Source organism: Chelonoidis abingdonii, chromosome 2 (genome assembly GCF_003597395.2).
Source record: "Chelonoidis abingdonii isolate Lonesome George chromosome 2, CheloAbing_2.0, whole genome shotgun sequence".
Taxonomy (NCBI): domain Eukaryota; kingdom Metazoa; phylum Chordata; order Testudines; family Testudinidae; genus Chelonoidis; species Chelonoidis abingdonii.
In genome coordinates, this window is record NC_133770.1 from 17,765,168 (window position 1) to 17,790,936 (window position 25,769).

At 42.8% G+C, this 25,769-nt stretch overlaps 1 protein-coding gene across 16 annotated transcripts in view; it reads right to left on the bottom strand.

Annotated features, from left to right (window-relative positions):
• The window catches only part of KMT2C (lysine methyltransferase 2C), a 356,746-nt gene that overhangs the window by 28,789 nt on the left and 302,188 nt on the right, over positions 1-25,769 (bottom strand). For all 16 annotated transcript variants that reach the window (XM_075062190.1, XM_032767811.2, XM_032767809.2 and 13 more), the window contains 6 exons: positions 22,041-22,366; positions 19,277-21,105; positions 17,849-17,960; positions 15,158-15,236; positions 14,976-15,039; positions 2,020-2,252 (listed from right to left, as the gene is read on the bottom strand). In XM_075062190.1, the coding sequence (XP_074918291.1) occupies positions 2,020-2,252; positions 14,976-15,039; positions 15,158-15,236; positions 17,849-17,960; positions 19,277-21,105; positions 22,041-22,366 (2,643 nt within the window). The remainder of the gene's footprint in view (positions 1-2,019; positions 2,253-14,975; positions 15,040-15,157; positions 15,237-17,848; positions 17,961-19,276; positions 21,106-22,040; positions 22,367-25,769) is intronic.

Here is a 25,769-nt window from a genome sequence, read left to right on the forward strand (position 1 = left end):
CAATGATGACACTTCTGTGACAAAATTAACTATTTCACTGCTAATCATTTCAGCATATAAAAGGGATGAGATTTGGGAGTTGTTGCAGGGAAGGAGAGACTGAGTGTAGAATAGAAATGAAAGACGGGGAAGGGAGAGAAATAGAGAGAAGAAGATGAGGAAAAAAGAGAACCAAAAGGCAGAAGTAACAGTGGTCTAAAGTGGACCACATTTTCTTAGTGAATTAGAGTGACTGCTATACAAATAATAAATAAAGCTTAGTTATGTCAGAAAGAATTCACTGTTCCCTTAACCTCTGTGCAAACCTCCCACTGACATCAGTGGAATAGCTGCTGTGGACTGAGGGTACCATAAAGTCTTTAAATTATATCCCGGCCCACAGGTCATAATTCAACATGGAATGCAGCACTCTCCTCCAAATGAGTTTGATACCCTGGGCTTAAATTCTAAAGAATAAGGAAGCGGCTCCTAAACTGCACTCAGCACAGCTCTAATATCAGATTTCTTCTGAACTGTAACTATTTTATATAGTGCCCATGTAACCTGATAAGCTCTCTCCTAGTATTCACTATGAATTTCTTGTTTTTCACAAAAGAAAGAAAGATCATACAAAAATACAAAATTGAACTGTAATAAAAGAAGGCATTTGAACAGGAAAATATAAAATAAATGACACATCACTGACTATTACAAAAGGTAGAATGCTACCAAGTGGATCTGGTGAAGTGATAAAATCGGAGGGAAAACTCTTAGTTGATGGATTCCTTCAGTGAAAATATAGCCCTGTATTTCAAGATGTTCCTATTCTTATATAAATGCCAGTGCATTTGAATAGACTCTGGCTTTCCTTCACACTGCTGCCACCCGGTCTCTCTCTTCCCAAACTCTTAAAACAGTTTTTTTCCCATTGCTACTGTACTTTTTCTCTTGTAGTTCCAGCATTGCTGAGAAATTGAATTTCATAACTGACATTACTCATGTGAAACAGGAGGAGTTTTGTTTGTTTTTTTAACATGAATTGCACTGTGTTTAATTGTTACCATTAGGGCTGTCAATTACTCACAGTTAACTCAAGCAATTAACTCAAAACAAATTAACTTGATTAAGAGAATTAATCATGATTAAGTGCAGTTTTAATCGCACTGTTAAACAATAATAGAATACCAATTTCAATGTATTATAAACATTTGGATGTTTTTCTACATTTTCAAATATATTGATTTCAATTATAATACAGAATACAAAGTCTATAGTGCTCACTTTATATTATTTTTATGGAAAATATTTGCACTATAGAAAGGTAAACAAAAGAAATAGTATTTTTCAGTTCACTTTATACAAGTGTTGTAGTGTAATTTCTTTATCATGAAAGTGCAACTTCCAAATGAATTATTTTTTTGGTTACATAACTGCACTAAAAAACAAAACAATGTAAAACTGCAGAGCCTTCAGTCCTACTTCTCGTTCAGTCAATCGCTAAGACAAACAAGTCTGTTTACATTTACGGGAGATAATGCTGCCCGCTACTTATTTACATCACCTGAAAGTGAAAACAGCGTTCGCATGGCATTCTTGTAGCTGGCATTGCAAGGTATTTACATGCCAGAGATGCTAAATGTTCATATGCCCTTTCATGCTTTGACTTGTAGATTTCACTATCTTTTGTTTATCTTTTTTCAGTGCAAATATTTGTAATAAAAATAATATAAAGTGAGCACTCCACACTTTGCATTGTAATTGAAACTAATATATTTGAAAATGTAGAAAAAATCCAAAAATATTTATAATAAATTTAAATTGGTATTCTATTATTAACAGTGTGATTAAAACTGTGATTAACTGAAGTTAATATTTTTAATCTTGCAATTAATCAGAATTACTTCTTTTTAACCATTTGACAGCCCCAGTTACAATGCATATCTAGCGGATTTAAAGAAACAAGTAAGCTTACAGTGTTATACCTTAATATTAAACAGAAAAGATGCTGTCCTGTTATTTTTTTTCCCCCTAAATTGTTACCTGCTCTAGCTGTTTTTGGACCATACTCTGCTGCTCAGTAACATGCTTAAGCTGTTCTGCATCTTCTTCTGGGAATTCACGGCCAGCTTTTTTGGCAGTGCGTTGTTTTGCTGAGAGCGCTTTTTTTGATTTTCTGTGTGCTCCAATTTGCTCTTCAAGGTATTTCTGTTGCATTTGAAGAAGTTGTTGTGTTTCTTGAAGCCATTCTTCATATTGCTTTCTTTGTGAATCATCTGGAGGGGGAGGGGAGTAACACAAGGAAAGTAACCATTAATATTATACGAAGGACTCTTGTTTTAAATGGAGGGTTATTTACTATGGCTTTCATACTTTCTACATGCAGCACAAAATTAAAAGTAACAGTATCCGTCAAAAACGCACAAAAAGAAACAGCACTTCTAAAAAGGCTTTCAAATCCCAAACAATATCTAAGCCCCACCAAGTTCCCAAAAAACAAACTCTATCATTCCATTTATCTCCCAATCAGCCCCCGACACAGGGGACGCATAGGAGCACAGGTGAATCTTGTACCACGATTTGATCATGACCAAATTTGGGTTCTAGTGGATTCAAAAGGGAAATTAAAACTCTTACTTTGCTATCAGCCCCCTCCTGTGTAAACTAAACTTAAGAATGTCAAATTATCATAACACATGGAGAGAGGCAGTCTCTCAAACAGATAGGATACAAAGCATGTAGGACATACTAGGGTAAAAACACCACCTTACCTCAACTGACATTGACTGGTAGCCAGTCAAAATCACCGATCACCGGAGTAGTAAGAGCAAAAGGACTGAAAAAAACTGTTACTTACCTTTTGTAACTGTTGTTCTTTGAGATGGGTTGCTCATGCCCATTCGATTCCAGGTGTGTGCATGCCCATGTGCGCGGTCATTGGAGATTTTTGCCATAGCAGTATCCATAGGGACGGCTGTAGTGCCCCCTTGAGTGCCATGCCCATGCGTTGGTATATTAGGTGCTGCCAGCCCTACGCCCTCAGCTCCTTCTTGCCGACAGAAGGGTAAGAAGGTAGGTAATGGAATGGACATGAGCTACACATCTCGAAGAACAACAGTTATAAGAGGTAGGTAACCATTTTTTCTTCAAGCGCTTGCTCATGTTGATTCCATTCTAGGTGACTCACAAGCAGTATCAATGGAAGTGGGCTCAGAGTTCATAGTTTTGCAGCTTGCAGCACTGCTTTGCCAAAGGCATCGCCGTCTTGAGTTTGCTGGGAAAGCGCATAATGAGATGCAAAAGTGTGGACAGACGACCAGCTAATGGCCCTACAGATCTCTTGGATTGGTACCTGTGCCAGGAAGGCTGCTGACAATGCTTGTGCCCTAGTCAAGTGTGCAGTCATGATCACCGGCGGAGGCACCTTCGCCAGCTCATAGCAGTAGCAGATGCTGGCCGTGATCCAGGACGAAATCCACTTAGCAGACACTGGGTGACCTTTCATTCTGTCTGCCACCACAATGAACAACTGCACTGACTTATAGAACGGCTTTATTCTATCTGCCTAGAAGACCAGTGCCCTCCTGAAGTCCAGGATGTGTAGCCTGAGTGCCTCATCTGACACATGGGGCTTTGGAAAGAAGAAAGGTAAGTATATATCCTGGTCAGTATGAAACTGGGAAATGACCTTGTGCAGAAACACTGGGTGTGGTCACAGCTGGACCTTATCCTTGTAGAAGACTGCACAGGGTGGCTCCGAAGTGAGCCTGATCTTGGACACCCTGCGGGCTGATGTTATCATGACCAGGAACAAAACCTTCCAGGAGAGAAGCAGGAGAGAGCAGGAAGCCAGAGGCGCAAAGAGAGGCTCCATGAGCCTCAACAGTATGAGATTCAGGTTCCGGGGGGGGGAGGGAGGGGATCCTGGACATGCAGCTAGAAATGCTACAGACCTTTCAAAGGCCAAGCCGTCGTGTCATGAGTGAAGATCAACCTGCCTTAGAACAGAGGGTGGAAAGCTGAGATAGTGGTCAAGTCAACCTTGACTGATGACAGGGACAAATCTTGGAGTCTGAGGTGCAGCAGATAATCCAAGACCTTCTGCAGTGGGACCTGCTTGGCCCGAATACACCATTCCAAGGCCTAGCATGTGAACAGTTTCCATTTGACCACGTAAGTCACTCTGGTGGAGGATTTCCTGCTACCCAGAAAAACCTACTGAACGTGGGCCAAGCATGCCCATTCATCCATGCTTAGCCATGCAGCAGCCAAGCCATCAAGGGCAGCGTCACCGGTTTGGGTGCAAAACATTTCCATGGTTCTGGGGCAGCAGATCCAAGCAGAGGGGTAGCTGCAGTGCTGCTTAGCTCCTAGGCAGAGGTGTGGCCAGGCAGCTCTGCACGCAGCCTCAGCCTGCAGGCACCCCCTCCATAGTTCCTACTGGCTGTGGTTCCTGGCCAATAAGAACTGCAAGCCAGCACTCTGGGTGGAGGCAGTGCACAGAGCTGCCTGGCCACACCTCTGCCTAGGAGCCGAGGGAGGGGGATGTCACCGCATCTGGGGAGCCCCCCAGGTAAGCGCCGTCCACAGCCTGCCTCACTCCGTCCCATGCCCCTGCCCCCTCCCACACCCAAACTCTGCTGGAGGTGGGGATGGCGGTGGGCCAAGACTGTCCCAGCAGCGGTCAGTGCGCCTGGCACAGGGGTGCCTGAATTGCCCCTGAGCCAGGCACACCAGCCACTGCAGAAGTCATGGAGGTCACAGTTTCTGTGACCTCCATGACAAACTCACAGCCTTAACTATAAACAACTATTTCCAAGGTCCTAAGGCTCGAAGTCAGAAGAAATGAAACCGCTAGCCCTTGCTATGGAAGGAAAGGCACTCCAACTAACCACTATGCATGGTAAGAAGGAACTGAGAGGGCACCAGGGCTGGCCGTGCCTGATATACCGACACCAGAGCGTGGCACTCAAGGGGGGGGTGCCACGGCTGGCCCTACAGATACCGCTAAGGCAAAAATCTCTGATGACTGCCCACGTGGGCGCGCGCACACCTTGAATGGAATCGACATGAGCAATCACTCAAAGAAGAATATAAAGTTCTGTCCAGTACATAAGAACAGCTGTACTGGGTCAGACCAAAGGTCCATCTACCCCAGTATCCTGTCTACCGACAGTGGCCAATTCCAGGTGCCCCAGAGGGAGTGAACATACAGGTAACGATGAAGTGACTTCTCTCCTGCCATCCATCTCCACTCTCTGACAAACAGAGGCTAGAGACACCATTCCTTACCCATCCTGGCTAATAGTCATTAGTGGACTTAACCTCCACGAATTTATCCAGTAATGTAACAAATCACCTCATCTCTGACCACAGATAGTATTTAAAATTGCATTTAGTGAGAAGGGAACCTCTTTACATAATTTTTTTATATAAGGCCACTAGGAAATGGAAGAATATAAGAAATCACTGAGAAAAATTAGACTGCATGAGATATTTGTAATCTCAAGCATCTACAGAATTATTAATTAAAATACAAATTGTGTTTAAGAACTACCGAAGTCACTGCAATAAGATCAACTTAAAATGTGTATCTTATTTATTTATTTTAGGAGAGTTTTTTTATTTGTCTTATGTACAATGCACATTTCCCCAGTTCTCAGTCAAGCGCCTCCAGTCCCAAATGGCCTTTTCTTACAGAAATTGCCCTGTTTAGCAGATAACTGGGTGTTACTCTTCTTAGAGCTCATAAATGTAGTTTGGTTATCAGTGTCACTACCGAGTAACCCAAGGCTCCTTCACCTGTCTCCTGGGGGCAAAGCACGCTACAGTAGATTCTGCTTACTAGCAACCCAGATATTAAAATCTGGTTAATAGCTGTTAGAATGGGTTCCTGTCTGCATCCTGTATCACTTGCCATACCGGTATTGCCCTGGCCTCTTCCTTTGTCATTCAGTGTTGAACGCATTCTACAGCAATACGCATTACCTCACCTTTTGGGGGCGAAGCAGACCTTTTGGCACCTGCTCCCCTATTTGGTGTAAACATTGCTTGTGCCAATCAGAGGCGAACACACACAGGTTTTGGGGTCCCGTCCCCTATGACACTTCTGTGATGTCATAGTGGGTATACTTAGGGGTTGCCCTGCCATGTGCAGGCAGAGAGAGGAGAAAAACGTGTCCCGTGTGTATCCCGTGTATGCCGTAACCGAGCCTGATCACCTCGAAGCCTCTCTCTCAGCTCACGTGTTTCAAATAGAGCTTCTACGTTTGCCGGTCGTGATGTGTTGGTTTGTATTTGTAAGTATCAGTTATTACTAAATGCTGCATTTTGTTTGTAAATATTGTTAGTAGATATTTTAGGCATTGTGTGTTTAGGTTTTGTTAACTCTATTAGCTAATCATAAGCTGCTCTCTTACCCCTTGTAACTATCCCCAATAAAATTTTAAATTGATTGATTTTAGTTGTGTGTGTGTGTGTGTCTGCAGTCTTGCCTCGTGACCCATACTCTCCTTGCATCTCTTTACCTATATAGTCTGTTGCCACGTGCAGCCTGGTAAATAACAGGCCTGCATTTTTTTTGCCCCTGCAAATACGTGGCAATCTACATGGCGTCACGAACAGGATGCAGGGGGAGTTGGGCCATGCCCGTGGCACGCTGCAGACCGCGCAGACAATGAAACTGAACAGTTCCAACATTTGCAGTTTCACCTTTTTACTAGCAAAAATTCGACTGATCCAGTAATGGAATGGATCTGTTCCCTTGACTCGGGAAAAACTCAAAAAGGCTATACTGTACCATTAACCCTGGCAGATACAGGTTGCCTCCTTCGGTGCCACCCGAGCTTTAGGTGTCAGCCAGCCGATTGTTCCCTGCAGCCTCAGTGCACGGAGGCTGTGGAGAACCTCGGTGCTGCAGATCCCTCTCAGCTTTGGAGAGAATGTAGCCGCATTGTTAAAAAATCCGGAGGTACCGTTTCCAAATTGATTCCCCCACCTCGGGTAATACCTGCTAATCCGGCACGCAAATTATTATGCCAAATGATAAAAAAATTAAATTTAATTAAGAAAACCATAAAATTGCGACCCGATAAATATAAATCTGAGAATGTTTCTCAGAAAGAAAATTCAAGTAAATGGTCAGGTGGAAGCCCTAACTGAGAAAGAAAAGGGTAAATTTGTAATGGGTAATGAATTGTTGACTAGTACAGCTTGTAAAAGTGAACCTGAAATGGGTAACTGTGATTTGCTGGAAGTAGCTCAGGGTAGTGAAAAAAAGCAGCAGCTTATCTGTTGGGAGTGGCAATGTGCCTGGTAGGGAAAGTCTGAATGACCCTAGGCAGCCTGGTGAGCTTATGGCTGTGTCTAGTCAGCAGTTTGGGAAAACAAGAATAGTGGAAGATGAGTGTCCCTATCCCTTACCTGTTTCCTGTGTGGAAAATTGTAACAGTGAAGGAAATGTGCCTGTGTCTGTTAGGGGTATTGACTTGCCTATGGAGGAAGCTACCTCGGTCTCCAAGCAGTTGTCTGTAAACAGCCCTGTGTGCTGGGACAAGGGAAATGAAATCCCAAGTTGTGTGTCTGGTGAAGGAGAATGTGTCTCTCCAGCTTTTCTGTGTCTGTGGAGCAAACAGAAGGTGCCTTTCAGCCTGTGATGGTTAAGGGTAATTCAGTTGTCTCAGAGTTGGTTGTAATTACAGCTAAAGCCCAGGAAGGGAATGGTCCTGAGTTCCTGTCTGCTGGAAGGATGGCACTGTAACTAGGTTGCATCCAGTTTGTGTGTCTTAGCAAAGTCCCAGAGACCAGACAATTCTGTTGTAGTTTGCCAAAATGTGTGGCTTGGAAAAGGGGTGTAGCAGCTCTGTCTAAGCAGGGTGATACCCTAGCCAGGGCACAAGGAGAGCAGAAAGGTGATTTAATTGTGTTACCTACTGACAGTTTAACAACTTGTAACAAGGAGGAAATAATTCCTAATCTTGTGTGTGTTGAGCCTAACAACTTGCAGGTTGCCAGTGACTATAAGGAAAGTTGCCAAGGAAGGAGAGTACCTCTAACGTTTTATCTAGGGAGTCTATGAGTTTGCCTGAAAAGAAATTGTGTAGGAATCTGCCTAATGGGCCAAAAGTAATTCTGAATGTAAGTAAGACCAGAAAGAATCTGTTGTGGCTCAGGGAAGTGTTCCTTTAGAGCAAGCCCTAGGTGAAAAGGGTAAGGGCAGAAGTTCTGAGAGGGGTGAATTGTTGCTTAGAAAAGCTGCTAAGAAAGAAATCCTCATGGTAATCTGTGCAAGCAATTTACTGCAGCTAAAGGGTGTGAAAGTGATTTAATCAAGGAAGTTTTAGTTCCTAACAGCCAAAAGTTTTCTGTTGTTAATGGATCCACTGACTTTCCTGTTGAAAAATCCAGTGGGGGTAGCTTTGAGAAGGTCTCAAATAGAGTAGAAGCTGTTACAAAAGTTAAGCAGCCCTGTAATCAAGTGGCTGTGTGTGTGCGTGGCCAGCTTGTTGGAAAAACAATGTTGTTTGAAACAGAAATGTCTCCATGCTAGTGTCTGTGTTAATGCAAATTACCTGACTAGCAGGGAGAAGAAAGACTTGCTAATAGCTGTGAGTACAAAGAGCCCACCCCTCAGCCAGTGAATTTGGTTAAGCGAGAGAAATCAGGGTTGGTCCTGCAGAACAAGGAGAAAAGAGAAGACTAAATTTTGCAAAGGGAAGCCACAGGTTAACCCTAAAATGCCCAAACTCCAATGGTGTTGATCCAAAGATCTGGCCTGACAAACATGATTGTAACTGGACACTTGCAATGAATTTGTTGTTATTGCTAATGGTGATTTTTGCAACTAGTGTGTTGCTGTTACCAAGAATTGTAAGAATGTACAGACAGGAATCCTGCTGCAAAAGCAGATCCAATCCACTATTTTTCTAACTAAGTTTTACCTTGAGTCTGTAAAGAGATTCAATCCTGTTATTGAACATGACTTTGATAAACCATTTCTGTTATACACTGATATGGCTTCTAACCCAAGCCTCTGGCCATCGAGAACCTACGGGCCAGCAAGTACCCTAACACCTACTTAGTGGCTACAAGTGCCCCAGTGACAAGCTAGTTCATCATAACTGGCTCAGCAAATGTAATTGTTAATAAACAAACTAATGCCCCTGAGCAGGGCTCGTATTATTCTGTTTTACAGGTTATGCTGCTCTCCCTCACAACATCTTTGCCCACGGAGCCCTTAGGAGAAGGTGGACTACAAACTTGGTTCGCCACCTACTGGGTGCAGGAGGTCAGCAGAAACCAGTCCCTGTCAGCGCTTAAGTCCAGAAGATTGCCTTGTGTGCTCCACTCAGTTCTCACCTAAATATCCATTACCCTTTCAATTTGTACCAATAGTTTATAACTTTTCTTCATTTAATATATCTAATGTAAATTGTTCTTCCCCTATGTGCAGTGGGCTGCTTCTAGTGTTTGGAATAATTGTTCTTCACAATTTAATTCTTATGTGTTTCCAGTTCTTAATGCTTCAAGTCGAAGTAATCATAGCTTTCCTTTAATTAAGGGTATTACAGTTCCAGCACCTCATTGTTGGGTTTTTGTTGGTAATAGTTTAACCCAGCCCCTACTTGGGTTGGTGCATATTCTAATTGTTCTATGTGAAGTTTCTCTTATGCTAATACCTCCTTAACTAAACCCACTCTTAATTTTACCTACCCCCCCCGTCCCATTAATTGTTTTATCGTTTGATCATGATATTTTTTTTGGAACCTTCTATACCCCCTAACACATATGTATCTATTTCATGCCCTGCATCTGCATCATGCTAAGGCTGCATGTATCAATCGCACATCCACCTTTTATTCTGCAACCAATAATGGGTGGAGCCATACCACAGTTTCATCCTTAAAACCCGGCCATTTTTGGATGTGCAGTGATGTTGCATTTGCTGTGCTTCCTCCCTCGCATCCTCTATTGTTAGTTTTAACCCTGTTAGTTATATGATGTTACGTGATCAAGTGCTGTTTCAATCCCTTGCTATTGAAACGCTTGCTAATACTACGGGCAAGGGCCTCTCCTTAGTTAATCAGCAGTTAAATTCCCTTGCTCAATATAGTATTCAAAATAGATTAATGATTCAATATTTGTTACAATCTTCCTCATTTTGTACTAAATTTGCTGAAGTATATCCAGAATTTGCTGATAAATGTTGTGTTTCTTTGCCATCTATTTCTCCTAATTTGTCCTCAATTGTTAAAGACCTGCAAACGTTGAGCTCTACTGTCAGAGAGTCACGAGAGACCTTCCAGTTTTGGTCATGGCTCAATTGGCTTGGCCTTGCGCCCTACAAATCCTATTTCCAATCCCTGTTTGTGTCCCTTCTGGTTGGGCTCGCTCTTCTCTGTCTCGGATGTGCCTTCATAAAAGCCTGCATTCACAAGTTTGTTGCCTCGGCCTACATCGCTTCCACCCCGAAGCGCATTCCCTCGTAGGTGGGAATGAAGAGTCGGACTCGGAAGTTTAGGTTTTCGGCCAAACTATTTCGGCCAGGGCACGGGGCATGTTAGAATGGGTTCCTGTCTGCATCCTGTATCACTTGCCATACCGGTATTGCCCTGGCCTCTTCCTTTGTCATTCAGTGTTGAACGCATTCTACAACAATATGCATTACCTCACCTTTTGGGGGCGAAGCCAGACCTTTTGGCACCTGCTCCCCTATTTGGTGTAAACATTGCTTGTGCCAATCAGAGGCGAACACACACAGGTTTTGGGCCCCGTCCCCTATGACACTTCTGTGATGTCATAGTGAGTACTTTAGGGTTGCCCTGCCATGTGCAGGCAGAGAGAGGAGAAAACGTGTCCCGTGTATCCCGTGTATGCCGTGTATGCCGTAACCGAGCCTGATCACCTCGAAGCCTCTCTCTCAGCTCACGTGTTTCAAATAGAGCTTCTACGTTTGCCGGTCGTGATGTGTTGGTTTGTATTTGTAAGTATCAGTTATTACTAAATGCTGCATTTTGTTTGTAAATATTGTTAGTAGATATTTTAGGCATTGTGTGTTTTAGGTTTTGTTAACTCTATTAGCTAATCATAAGCTGCTCTCTTACCCCTTGTAACTATCCCCAATAAAATTTTAAATTGATTGATTTTAGTTGTGTGTGTTGTGTGTGTGTCTGCAGTCTGCCTCGTGACCCATACTCTCCTTGCATCTCTTACCTATATAGTCTGTTGCCACGTGCAGCCTGGTAAATAACAGGCCTGCATTTCCTTTCGCCCCTGCGAATACGTGGCAATCTACAATAGCAAGATTTTGCCAGGAGCTAATCCCATCCCATTTACTTTAATGTTAGTGGGATCTGGATATTGACAATGGCCTGCCTCTTCCTACGAACATTTTTTTGGAACAAAGTCTCCAGATACAGGCAGGTTTGCAAATCTGCAGCCACAGAAGGAAGGGCTGGGACATGCCTTCCCTGGCTGCAGCCACACAAACCTGCCTGTGCCCAGTGCTCAGCACAACCCAGAGCTTCCTTCTGGGCCTGCAGCCTTGAAAACCTGCCAGTGCACAGGGTCTGCATAGGAAGTAAGGAACAGCAGAGTAGGAGGGGAGGCTATGAGCAGGGCACTAGCAGGGATGGCGGATGCAGACCTGATGCTAGAGTTATGTGGTACCTTTCCCTGTGCTATCTGGGCTGCACCCTGCTGGGGGCTGCACCTAGAGAAGGAAGAACTGGGATGTGAGAAGCTTTTACCCCCTGGGGGCACAGAGAGAGGTACCATGCAGCTCTGTGGGCCCCCAAGCCCTCCACTCAGAGTAGAAAGCCCTGGCATCTGGGCTGGAACCTCTCTCCCTGCTGCTGCCCTGCCTGCATGCAGGTTTGTGGGGCTGCAGCGAGGAAAGGAAGCACTGGAGTGTTTCTTCGCTGGCTGCAGCCCTGCAAACTTGCCTTCTGCTTATTGACAAATGCTGTACAATGGCAACCTTTTTGCTGGCAAATGAGGGATTACTAATAAGCAAAATCTACTGTACTTCTAATAATATTCTCACCTGCTTTCAGTCTAGGATCGGGGAGGAGGCGGCCAGGTCTGGGAACAGTACCAGTTTTCTCATATGACAGAACATAAGAAATGCCATACTGGGTCAGACCAAAGGTCCATCCGGCCCAATATCCTGTCTTCCAACAGTGGCCAATGCCAGGTGCCCCAGAGGGAATGAACAGAACAGGGAATCGTCAAGTGATCCATCGCCTGTCGCCCATTCCCAGCCTCTGGCAAACAGCGGCTAGGGACACCCTCACTGCTCATCCCGGCTAATAGTCATTGATGGACCTATCCTCCATGAATTTATCTAGTTCTTTTTTGAACCCTGTTATAGTCTTGGCCTTCACAACATCCTCTGGCAAGGAGTTCCACAGATTGACTGTGCGTTGTATGGAAAAAATACATCCTTTTGTTTTAAACCTGCTGTCTATTAATTTCATTTGGTGGCCCCTAGGTTTTGTGTTATGAGAAGGAGTAAACAACACTATCTTATTTACTTTCTCCACACCAGTCATGATTTCATAGACCTCTATCATATTCCCCCTCAGTCACCTCTTTTCCAAGCTGAAAAGTCCCAGTCTTATTAATCTCTCCTCATATGGCAGCCGTTCCATACCCCTAATCATTTTTGTTGCCCTTTTCTGAATCTTTTCCAATTCCAATATATCTTTTCTGAGATGAGGTGACCGCATCTGAATGCAGTATTCAAGATGTACCATGGATTTATACAGAGGTAATATGATATTTTCTATTTTATTATCTATCCCTTTCTTAATGATTCCCAACATTCTGTTCGCTTTTTTGACTGCTGCTGCACATTGAGGGATGTTTTCAGAGAACTATCCACAATGACTCCAAGATCTCTTTCTTGAGTGATAAAAGATAATTTAGACCCCATCATTTTATATGTATAGTTGGGATTATGTTTTCCAATGTGCATTACTTTGCATTTATCAGCACTGAATTTCATCTGCCATTTTGTTGCCCAGCCACCCAACATTGAGACTAATAGACAGAGTAAACAGAAAAACAGGAACAGAACTCCATTATAAAAATGTTTTGCAGATATTCTTAAGATGTATAATGGTTTTGGCACAACAGGTCTTCCCTTGTGCTTCAATACCCACCGTATTCTACCTTAGCTGTCACTGCACTACAGGCACTCGCAGAATCCAGTGTCTCTATTGACTCAGTTCTTACAGCTATCCACACTCTCAATGGACACCTTGATTCCTTCAATGCTAGGTTAGATTCTGTATCTAATAATACTGCCCAAAGTGACAACTGAGTGGAAATGTTAAAGAGTATATCTTTGTGGATGTGGAAAAAAGACGTTTGGCTCAGGAAAGTGAGATTGAACATACTGAAATATTAACATGTCCTAAACTGCTTGTTGCATCAAAAAAACAGAGGGTGGGATTTTCAAAAGTGCTTAATATTGGCCCTGAACTGCTCTCATTATAGTTAAATCAATGCTGAATGCTATCGAAAAACCCTTTCAGAAAGCCTAGAAAACTCGAGTAAAGTTTCTAGTTGCATTTTGTGCATTGGGCCTCCAATATCTGAAGGGGGGAATCTAGGTACTTCTGTTTTGTTGTTTTTAAATACTTGGGGAGATTTTTTGCAGACACAAAAACTTCTTAGGATATGTAAAAAAAGTTCAGTATTTAAATCTACAGTTAAATCTCTCTCATGATAGAATATAAGGGCTATGGTTTTTTGGGAGAAGCCAGGGCCAGCTCTGGCTTTTTTGCAGCCCCAACCAAAAAAAAAAAAAGAAAAAAAGTGTGAATGGGGGGCACAGCGGCAAAGCAGGGGGAAAAAAAAAAGCCAGCAAAACCACAGTGTGGCCGGAGCAGCAAAGTGTGGGGGGGAAACAGCGCGGCTGGAGTGGCAAAGCAGGGGAAAAAAAACAAAACAAAAAACCCTACAAGGCGGCCGGAGCTAGGGGACTCCCTGTGCTGCAAAGTGCGTGACCTCTCTAGATGAGAGGAGGGGGAGGGAGCTGGGGGGAGAGAGAAAGGGGGCTGCCAGTGCTTTAGCGGGGCGCTCGTCACGTGGCCCTGACCGCCGCGTCGCCTGCTGGGAGGGCTCCGCGCAGCTCTGCTCGGCGGGGAGAGAAGGACGTGGGCTGCACTGCTGAGTTTGCTGCAAGGCGCTCTCCTCCTCTGCGCCGCCGCCTCCTACAGGGCGGCCAGAGCAGCAAACAAACAAAAAAACAAGAAAAAAACCCACAGTCATGCCGCCCTAGGTTTGGGAGGAATGCCACCCCGTAGAATCTCCTGCCCCCAGCACGAGCTTGCTCGGCTGGTGCCTGGAGCCAGACCTGGGAGGGGCGGGGGGGAAATGAAATATTAGGCATATCAACTAAAATAGATACACGTTTCCAAGTATTTCTAAAATTACCAATTCTGGATGAATAAAATTGATCTTTCTTTAGGTAGAGATTCCTGCAGTTAGTTCTTCTGGTTTTCTGACAAGCTTTGCTTAACTAAATTCCAAAAATCTTTTTTCTTTTTGACTGATGATGCAAAGCCCTTTTTGATTTTTAAATTAAAAATAACTTGTTATTTTGGATAACTATTCCAACAGAGTTATTAGATTTTTGAGATAGCTGACTGTAGTTTAATATATAATTAATTACTATTCTTTTGCCAATGGTAAATACTAATTACTCTATATGATTAGTACTATCAGATTCATATTTGTATAAATTCCCATCTTTCTTCACAATGTTTTTGAAGATTTTTTGATATTGTTTTAATGTTTTAAGATTTTGTATTTTGTTTTGCATTAATATCATAATTACAAAATGATAAATTTTAAGTAAGCCAGAGAATTAGTGGAGCTAGGAAAATATTTTTTGGCAATCAAATATTCATATGTGACATTTCCCTTTAAAAAAGAACCTGCAATATAAAACCCCAAGTTCATACACAAGAAATTATAAGGTTTATACTTACTGACAAAACCAGGACCAAAATTTGGAGGATTAGGCCTAGAAATCTGAGGTGTCAAACTTCCATCCTAAAAACCAGTAAAATGTATAAGCAAAGTGATTAAATCACAATTCCTTTTAAGAAGAAAATAAAATATTCATAATTTATCACACTTCTGCTGTAACTCTCATATCAAGTTATGTTACCTGTGTGATTGGTTGCTGCATAAGATTCTGGCCTTCACTAGTCTGCGTTCCTGACATTGGCTGACCCATAAAGGGAAACCTATTGATACATAAAGATCAGCTATAACAGACTTTTTAAACTAGTGAGCACTTTAATACAGATGCATTGTTTAAAATTATTTTGACCTAAACTAGAACTTCCAAACCTTTTAGAGATTTGTTAGAACTATTACATCCTAATTACTTGCCAGATTTTGAAAATATTTCTTATTTCACCCTTGTAACACTTTGTCCTCAGTTCAACCTGTTGTGCCTTATAATTCACAAAGGCATTAACTAAAAATGGCTTAAGTTGCCTTATACCAGGAGCTACCTGGAGTTTCCTAATAGTGATGATTCATAAAGGCAGCTGAATGCATACAGATCACTCGAGAAATCTCTGTGCTTGAATTTTAAATGCTACGTGATGTAAAAAGTAGGACTCAATGTGCTTAGATACCACAGTATAAATACCTATACAAATTAGGGTAAATAGCATTTTGGGCATTATAAATAGTTTTTTAATAGGCTCTGCTGCTAAACTTGGACAACGTAACTCCAGGGAGCAACAACAAATGGAACCCCAAAGAGCTTAACCACAATGACAAGACAGAAGGAGATGGAATTCATCATGGAGCTGTGTCCTAGATCATGGCTTCTAAGTATCACAACCAATTCCTTTTATTGCATTTAGAAACAAAAAGGAATCCAGTGTTCACAGTTAACCTACCCTCTGAGGATGGGTGCCACTACAATCTGTGCTAGCACAAGTTTGTAAGTTCTCTTCTAGGGCAGTGCTTTTCAAACTTTTTTTCGGGGAATTCAGTTGAGGAAAATTGTTGATGCTTGTGACCCAACGGAGCTGGGAATGAAGGGTTTGGGGTGTGGGAGGGGGCTAGGGTGTGTGAGTGAGGGCTGCGTGATAGGGCCGGGAATGAGGGGTTCAAAGTGTGGGAGGAGCTCTGGGCTGTGGCAGGGGGTTGGGGTGCAGAAGGGGGTCAGGGTGCTGAGCTGGGGATGAGCGGTTTGGAGTGCAGGAGGGGCTCCAGGTTTGGGGGGGGACTCAGGGCTAGGGATGAGGGATTTGGGGTGTAGGTGGAGTTCCGGGTTTGGGGGGGAGGTTCAGGGCTGGAGCAGGCAGTTGGGATGCAGGAGGGGGTCAGGGCTTTGGGCTGAGGATGCATTCTCTGGCGTGGGGCCGAGGATAAGGGGTTTGGAGTGCAGGAAGGGGATGCTGGTTTCAGAGGGCTCAGGCTGGGTCAGAGGTTTGGAGTAAGAGTTTGAGGCGTGGTCTTACCTCCAGCGGTTCCCAGTTAGCAGCGCAGCTGGGATGCACCGCGGACTGCGCTGCGGGCTGGAAGTGGCCAGCAGCATGTCTGGCTCCTAGGCGGAGGCACATGAACAGCTCTGTGCGACTCTTGCCTGCAGGCTCCCCCATCTCCCCACAGTTCCCATTGGCCGGTTGCTGGTCATTGGGAGTGCGGAGTCAGTGCTTGAGGCTGGAACAGTGCGTGGAGCCCTGAGGCCCCCCTGCCTAGAAGCTGGACCTGGTGCTGGCCACTTCCAGGACACAGCACGGTGTTGGAAAAGGTAGGCACTAGCCTGCCTTAGCTGGGCAGCACCGCCAACGGGACTTTTAATGTCCCGGTGAGCAGTGCTGACCAGAGCAAGGCAACCCACCGCCTTACATGCCGCGAGCCAGTAGTGAGTTGTGACCCACGGTTTGAAAAACGCTGGTCTAGGGTAGCTGCAAACAGACACAGTTGCAGTAATGTATCTTAGAAGTGGCAAGGGCATGGACCACCATGGTGAAGTCTTCATTACTAACAGTCAGCTTTATTACACTATGGAGTAGAAACTTATGAGGGAAGTGCTAGAAGCTCTACTGCTTGGACCATTTTAAATTAGTCTAGATAAAAGCACTAGGAAATTTATGGTAGTAACAACAATAAAATAACTAAATCTTGAATAGCAATTTTGATTCATAGATCTTTACTATGCAGAAGAAAAATGCTGCTTTCCCTTTATTGTTTTAGTAGCTTATGTTTAACACAGAACTGTACTGTATTTGCTTTTTTTTTTTTGGTCTCAGCTGCTACATGATTGTATACTTCTGGTTCCAAATGCAGCGTGTGGTTAACTGGTCAGTTCGTAACTCTGATGTTCATAACTCTGAGGTTCTACTGTATATGTCATTACACATTTTACAGATGAGGAAACTCAGGTAAAGAGAGATGAAGTGGCTTGCCCAAAGTCTTACAACAGATCAGTGGTTGAGCTGAAAATGGAACCTAGGTCTTCTGAGTTCCAGTCCAGTGTCCTGTCCACTAGAACACATTGTCTTTACCCTAGGGAGCAATGCTGTATTGGCATGGAGTATGAGCTAATGATAACATGGGCCTTTTTCCACATCTTATTATGATTCACTGTGAATAATTGTGATGGTCTATAATGTGCTAATGCTGTGGCTGAGAATGACTTTTCAGATTCCAGAGGGACAAGGTAGGTGAGCTCATATATTTTATTGGACCAACTTCTGTTGGTGAGAGAGACAAGCTTTCAAGCCGCACAGAGCTCTTCTTCGGGTCTATTGATGCTGGCGGCTAAATGACTATAATACTTTGGGTCACTTTTCCTATTTTACTTTAAACAATAGTGTCATCTTTCGCATACCTGTTCATAACCATTGGTGGCATTCCCATATTGCTCTGTGCCATTACTTTATTGATACCTTTAAGAGCTACCATTTTTGCTTTCATTATGGGATCAGTGATTGCATCAAAATCTATGAAACAAAAATAGTAATGGGTGAATTACACAGCTGAACATTTTGATTTTACTGAACTACCAACATAACGAATATTTCCAATATTGGCACATGTACTAATCCCTTGAGTTTAAAACAGCTGCATTACAATTATTTATCCATGCGTACTTCAAATTAATTTTTTTCTTCACTTTATAACTAGAGATTAACATGCAGGTTTCTATATTCTGTAAGAAACTTGCACTTCAGTAAGCATCTCAGGAATAGGATTGACAGTGCCCATTATAGCAAAAGGAGTAACTTTCATAGCTATAGTGAGCCAAGAAATGCAAAAGAAGGGATATTTGTTTGAGAGAGGCTGGAACAGGAGACTTGGTTAGAGGGTGAATCCATTAAATTACAAACATCACCAAGTTAATGGAGGTACTTGACAGGGCTGCCTTAGTCACCACAAACAGTGACACAGAGGATGAATTTACTGCTATTATGAAATAGAATTTATATATAAAAAAATCAGGAAAAGGAGTGCACTTAGTACACATTATTGATATTGATACAACAGTGACAGCTAGTCAGAAAGCTCCAGTTGTGTTTAGACTCCTGTACCACACATTGACTCAGTATGTTTTTTAGCATTTTCGTATTACATTAACGAGCTGTGGATTAAAATACCTGTTTTATACATCTAAATACTATAAACTGATATGTTATGTTATACTGGTAAGAACAGATTGCCGGCTTCTAGTCAGAACTTTTCCTTTTTAAGTACATGCAGAACAATTTTTCCCCAGGTCCAATATGGGTGAGTTAATAATTGTACTTTGTTCTAATATACAATAATGTATATACATTTTATTTATAAAGCACTGCAGTTGAAGCAACACACAATAATGTAATTCATTCATCATAAAACAATAAAAAGACAGATGAAAGGTCAAATAATATAATATTTTTTATCTGAGTCTCTCTTTAAAAATCAAAAACAAAGGCAGCATTACTCCCATCTCACATATGGGAAATTGAAGCAGAAAGAGATTAAGAGGCTTGCCCAAGGTCAAACAGATTTTGAATACAACTATGAGTAAAATCCTGGCCCCACTGAAGTGAACAGGATTTTTGCCACTGACATCAACAGAACTAGAATTTCACCTATATGCTTAATTTCCAGTCTCCTGCTGTAACTACTAGTCAAGCTGCTCTTCATCATGCCAGCTACAAATTCAGTTTTAAATGCCTTTGTATTTTTGTCAATAGACAGTCAGATTTTTTTAATATATTCTTTTGGTATTTGTTTAGTGAACTAACCAGCACCAAAAAAGATATCACATACGTACCAATATTGGGGAAAAATGGCTCTGAACGCTGACGAATCATGGCCTGCATCTGTCGCTGCTGCTGCTGCTCCTGCCTTTCCTGATCCAAAAGATCCTGCAGAAGAAGGGGCTGCTCCTCTAGTAAAAGAGGTCTCTCTCGATTTTGCTGCTGGGCTAGAGTCTGTGGGAGCATTATCTGCTGGGGACCAGATATGCCACTGGGACCAGGGCAATTTGCCAAAGTTACGGCTTGATTACCTGGTTGTCCTGTACCAAAGCTGTGATTAGTTGACTGACCTTGGATAAATCCTGGATTTACTGTTGCCCCTTGAGAGAAGCTATGGTTTATTCGTGGAACCACGGTCAGATTAGAATTTAAAGCGTTTTCCAAGATTTGTCCAGCAGGTGTCATTAGTGTTTGTGAAACACCTGATACATGATTTGTTTGATTTGTTTGTGTTGCCGGCAAAGACTGAGGTGAAGAACCTAATGCCCTTATGTCAGAGTTATCTGAACTCTCATTGGCCAGCAGACTTGAAAGGACTGGTGTGGAACCAGAAATACTGCAAGAATTTATAACACCCTGAGCAGGCAGTTGAGCAGGGCCCTGAACAACGTTTGGACTAGGCACAGTTGTTTCCTGACTCGTAGTAATAGTTTTGTCAGGTAATTCTGGATTATTAGGCTGCACAGGAGCTTTTTCTCCATCGTTTAACTTTGTTTCAGCAGCAACCTGAGGGCCTGCAGATTCCACATTTCCATCATTTTTTTCATTTTCAGACTTTGTTTCATCTAATGAGTTTGGAGAAAGCACTTCTGTTTTAATCTCACTATCCATAGCAGATTTCTTCTGCGGAGAAAGTGCATCAGTGGGGACTGAAGTTTTATCACTTTCTTCTTTCTCTTTTGGTTCGTCGGTCTTGCTCTGAATATCTAATTTGTCATCTATAGGAACACTAAGATCCAATTCCTCATTAAACATACTTTTTTTATCCTCTAGATCAAGTTCTGGGTCTGTGTATGCAATTATGTCAAATTCCCCTGATCTCAGGAGGTCATCAAGGTGAGGATCATTGGTTTCCAGATTATCTAAAGTGTCCAACTCATCTCCTTTCCCATCCTCTGGATCTAGATTTAGATTTTCAAGATCCTCATCATCTAAATCCTTGACTTCAACTCCATCCAGGTCTTTGACATCTAAGTCTTTTACAGAGGGATCATCAGGATCAAGCTTCTCTTCTAATCCATCAGTTGGCTGGTTGGGAATCTGTAGATTCCCAGGTGCCTCAGTGGGTGCAGATGTAGGCAAAGGAGTCCCTGAAAAAGCATCATTAACCGGGGGATGACTTAAAGAACGCATGACAAGCACGGGTGGATGGTCATGATTATCTTGCTGAGGTTGTGGCAAATGCTCCAAATTTGTAGACATCCGTAACTGGTTAGTTAGACCTTGAGGAGTACGTCTCACTGGATCTATGTGTCTTGGACCCTGAAAGTCCTGCCTAGGTATAAATCCTGTATGCCGCTGATGCTGGGGTGCTGTGTCTATAACATTAGCAGCAGAGGGATTAAAGGGGAGTCTTGGTCTGCCATCAGGGGCTCTGTGGCGTAACTCAATGAATGCTTGACCCAGTATATTGTGTTGCTGAACCTGAATACTCTGTGGTGGAAAATGCTGAGACAGTCTAGCTGGACTATTCATGTGTGTGTTGTTCAATGGCCTAGGCATATCTATAGACAAAGACCTTCTCAGCTGTGGTGGAACTCCAGCACGTTGCATTTGCTGTTGAGGCCCAAGAAAACGTTCTTGACCTGTTGATGGACCATGTCCACCTCCTGGAAACCCAAATCTGAAATCAAAGATTCATTAAAGAATTAGTTCTCTTGATTCATTTGGCCCACCTGATCTGGCATATTTCAGAAAATGACTAATCGCTTAAATGTTTTACACATTATGTTCTTTAGTACATTTAAATAAATATTTTATTTTGACCAATCTCAAACGTAAGTGAGCTTTCTGAACAGAATAAAGAAAGGAACTAAAATAACTGTATTAATTATGTTTAAACAAACAATTTGTGCTGTACCAACCCCTCGACCCAAATAATCTTGGATAAAAATGCTTCTTATAGCAAAAACTATCTTGCTAGACATTCCATATTTTAACTGAACTCAATAAGTGTAAAAAAAAATTGGGGGACCGACCCCCACAATATTTCAGTATTGATATTTATTTCACATCTTGCCACTACTTAAAAAAATAATGACATAGAATACAAGTTGTTTCTTGATTGTGTATACTTTACATGAGGACAATAATATTTCATTAATGCCATATTCATAAATGAAAACTAAGCTGGATTAAATAGTTTTCTTTATAAATGCCTAAAGATGCAGTTTTGTGAGCTGTGTGTACACAGGTGGCATAATGCAAGGAAAAAAATTCCCACCCTCCATCTCCCTCAAGACTGCCAAAAAGCCAACAATGTATTACTAAGTTTTAATTTCTGAACGATTTCCAATAACACACACAATCAACCAGTGCAAAAATATAGGCTGCAATAACCTCAGATGCTTACATGCATACTTAACTTTATATACTGACTTCAATGTGATTACACAGGTACTTAAAGCTAAACACGTGTATAAGTGGTTACAGGATTGGAGCCGTGGTAGGCAAATTACATCAGTGTTGCACAGGCCATCTAACTGGAAATCCCTATAATAGTTTAGACTATACAACTCTCTCTTAAACACTTATGTTTTAAGAAATCAAAAATCATACCCAAAACCATGAGGCCTCATTCTCATGGCTGTCATATCTCCTGGAAATTGGGGTCTATTAAACTGCCCATCAGAGGGAAATGGTCCACGTTGATCTTTTGGGAATACTGTGAACCTTGGACCACCTGGAGGGATGATGGATGCTCTAATATTCCCAGGGTAGGGAGGAGGAGGTCGGTTAAAAATCTGATTTAGATTTTCTTGCTGCCAGTGTTGATGCGGAGTTGCATGGGGAGGCGTGGTTGGGTCCTGTAGTGCTTTTTCCTGACGGATAGCATTCTTCTTCTGCTGCTGCTGCTGCAAAATAATTTCACGCAACTTCTGGCGCTGGTTTAAAAAAAAAAATTACGTTCACTACTGAAATAAATCTACTTTCAAAATGTAAGGTCCCCCACAGCCAAGAATCTTGTATAAATGGAACAATCTTCTCTCACACTCACTAGAAAAAAACCCCTATAACTCCCTTGCAAATTAATCAAAAACCAGACAACATGATTCAGGGAATTGATAAGAGACTAGTGAGACCTTTCACCTCAAGGCCCCCTATTCACCAAGGGTCTGCTAATAAATTGTATAGTAAATTGCTTGACCACACTTCAGTTTGTTATGAAATATATTCAAGAGACCAAATAACCAATACCAGTCAGTTTTATTGCTCAAAGTCAATTACAATACAGTACAGGAAGAAAGGCTCAATATGAGACCAATTTCTGGAAAGCCTTCTCATGCAGTATTGTTAAATTCACCTTACAAAGAAGGTGCTTCCAAAGTTACAATGCTAAAGCTATTCTTTTTATACTCATCCTGTTTGCATGTAAAAAGGTACTCTGTGCATCATCTGAAACTAGATTTAACCAATCAGCTTTCTATTTTGTTTTTCTGGTACACCCCCATCTCTTTGTTCTGAATACAGGCATTCCAGGTACCAAAGGGCATGAACGCACCCCTTAGGTGCGTACCAGGGTACAACAATCATCTATCTTGTCCTTTTCCTTTGGGACATTCCAGTACTGGTGCGTGAGAGTAACTCCTTACCAATTGTTATAGTAAAACACATATATATCTAGATCCTGACAGTTTTCCTACCTACTTGAGCCAAATTTACTTCAACTAATGCAAGGCGTTATGGGATATTTGACACAGGTGAACAAATAGCGGGGAGAGGATAATACGTTCAGTTAACATAAGAATTCACACTTACATTAATACTATGCCTAACGTATGTGTCTTGGCTAACAGGCCAGCTCACTAACGTTAGTACAAGGAGCTGTCGTATACACTTTTGTGCCCCAATGGTGCCCTTGTGCCATAGGGAGAGGTGAATTCTGAAGGAGGAGAGGTGATCAGAAGTTCAGCTAGGGAAAACTGCTTTTGGTTTAACAGCAGTAGCAGATGCTACCCCAGCCAGGGCCCCTTCCAGACCAGCACTGTCAATTTTTAGGCTGCACTAGGCCCCTAGAGCTCCTTCACGCAAAAGGAGATTAAGCTACTTTCCACAACTCTAACCTCAGCCCCACCCCCATCCCAAGGTGAACTTTCTGCCTTCTGATTTTTGTCAGAATTTACACTAGCACAATCCCAGAAGGAATGTGGTCCAGGAAAGCAGTGATCAAGAGACCTTACTATCTAATGCTTATTTGCTATTTGGTGGCTTATGTGACATGATTTGGTGTTCTTGGTCCAAATCCTAATGGTCAGGTGGACATATTGCAGAAATCACCAACATAATTGATGTCAGCATTCTCAAACAGAGAAAGGACGAATTTGCATGGAAACTACTCTACCCCATAACCTCTAGCAAAGATCCCTCCAAATAAGCATGGAGGCACATTTGTAGAGAACTGTGGGTGAACTCAAACAGCCAATACCCAGCCTGCTGTACCTAGCCTGTGGGTAAACGATTTAGATCATTACAATATTTTTTATCAGTGTCTTTACTCTTCCTTAAAAGCTAGGATACATTAATACTATTAAATGCCTCACAGGTCTGTCCAGTTGTTTAAGTTCTTGAAGGTAAAGAAAACTTTTAATCTGTAACATTTAGATGTCTCAAAAAATGACACAAAATAGTTTTTATCTACATTCGAATGTCACAATTTTAAGGTCCAATAGCCTGAGATGTGTCAAGGCCGGAAATAATCACATTATAACAGAGGTGGTAAATATTCTATGCAGAATGCTGAATTACATTTTCAGTCATGGTCAGTGGGCCAGGGCTACACGGTTAGGTTCATTCAACGGATACTCAATCCACACTGTATCTCCTTCCGATGATGCTGGAAAGTTTGCTAATAAAACTGTGGGTAGAAGGTGGCCCTGTGGTTGCAACTGTAATTTAGTTACAGTAGAACTTCAGAGCTATAGACACCTCAGGAACGGAGGTTTTTCATAACTCTGAAATGTTCTGTAACTTTGAACAAGATGTGGTTGGGGCTGCAGGTGCGCGAGGGGGAAGGTGGTGTGGCTGAGTCATGGCCCCAGGTTGGGGCTCAGGGTTTCTGTACCGCGGAAGCACCAGGGCTCAAGCGTTTAGACCTGGGGGGAGCATTGGGACTCAGGGCTTCAGCCTTGCAGCAACATTTCCAGCTTCTGCCCTGCAGGGGGCGCCAGGGCTTGGGGCTCCCCATGGCTCTGTTCCTGGTTTCAGTTGGTGGGATCAGGGTGGGGATCGGGGCTGTAGCTATGGGGGGAGTGCTTAGGCTGAAACTGGTGCTCCTCTCATAGCTAAAGGCCTGAGCCCTGGCACCCCCTCTGGGGCTGAAGCTGGGAACAGAGTTGCAGGGCTGAAGCCCCAAGCCCCGGTGACAGTTGTGTGGCTGAAGGCGGGAACAGAGCTGCGGGGCTGAAGTGCTGAGCCTCGGTGCCCCCTGGGGGGCTGAAGCTGGGAATGGAGCCACAGGGTGAAGCCAGGAGCCCCACCACTCTCCCCAGGTCTAAAGCCCTGCGCTCTGGTGCTCCCGAGGGTTAGAAGCCCTGACCCAGCCACCTTGCCCGGAGCCCTGATCCTCTGTCACGCAGCTGCAGCCCCAATTCCCTCCCTCCCAATCCCCCCTGCTGAAGCCTTGAGCCAAAAGCCCAGAGGCAGTACAGTATTTGCTTTTTTTCCTGTGTGTGTATCCACTGTTGCCAGATTAATTACTTCCAGTGCCACAGGGTGACCGGTAAGTCCATAACTCTGGTGTTCATATCTTTGAGGTTCTACTGTAGTAAAATTACTGTTTTATTCAGCATCTATCTGTGGGGGGGAAAGCAGAGCACTTTTGAGATCACATCTATTTTTGACACTTATTTGGTCATTTGCATGAGTAACTCTTTAGTTTCAATGTATACTAGCACGCCCACAGTTTTTGAAAACCTGGGATGTAAAGTGTAACAATTAAACTTCAGATTTAACACACTTCTCAATGGCAGAAGTTTGCACCTCACTTGGGGTCTCATCCTACACCATCAAGTTAATGGGAGTTGTGCCATTGACATCAATGAGTGTAGGATCAAACTCTTAGGCTATGTCCACACTGCAAATTAAGGTGTAACAGTTGCATGGGTAGGTCTGTGATAGGTTTAATCTAGCTTGTGTAGGTAACAATAGCAGTAAAGATGTGTGGCATGGCCTAGCCACCCCAGTACAACCCTTTTAGGAGCCGTAGGTACATACTTGGGTTGCTAGCCAACACTGAGGTCTGGGTTGCCACATCTTCATTACTACTCTTACCACCACTAGCTAGATCAA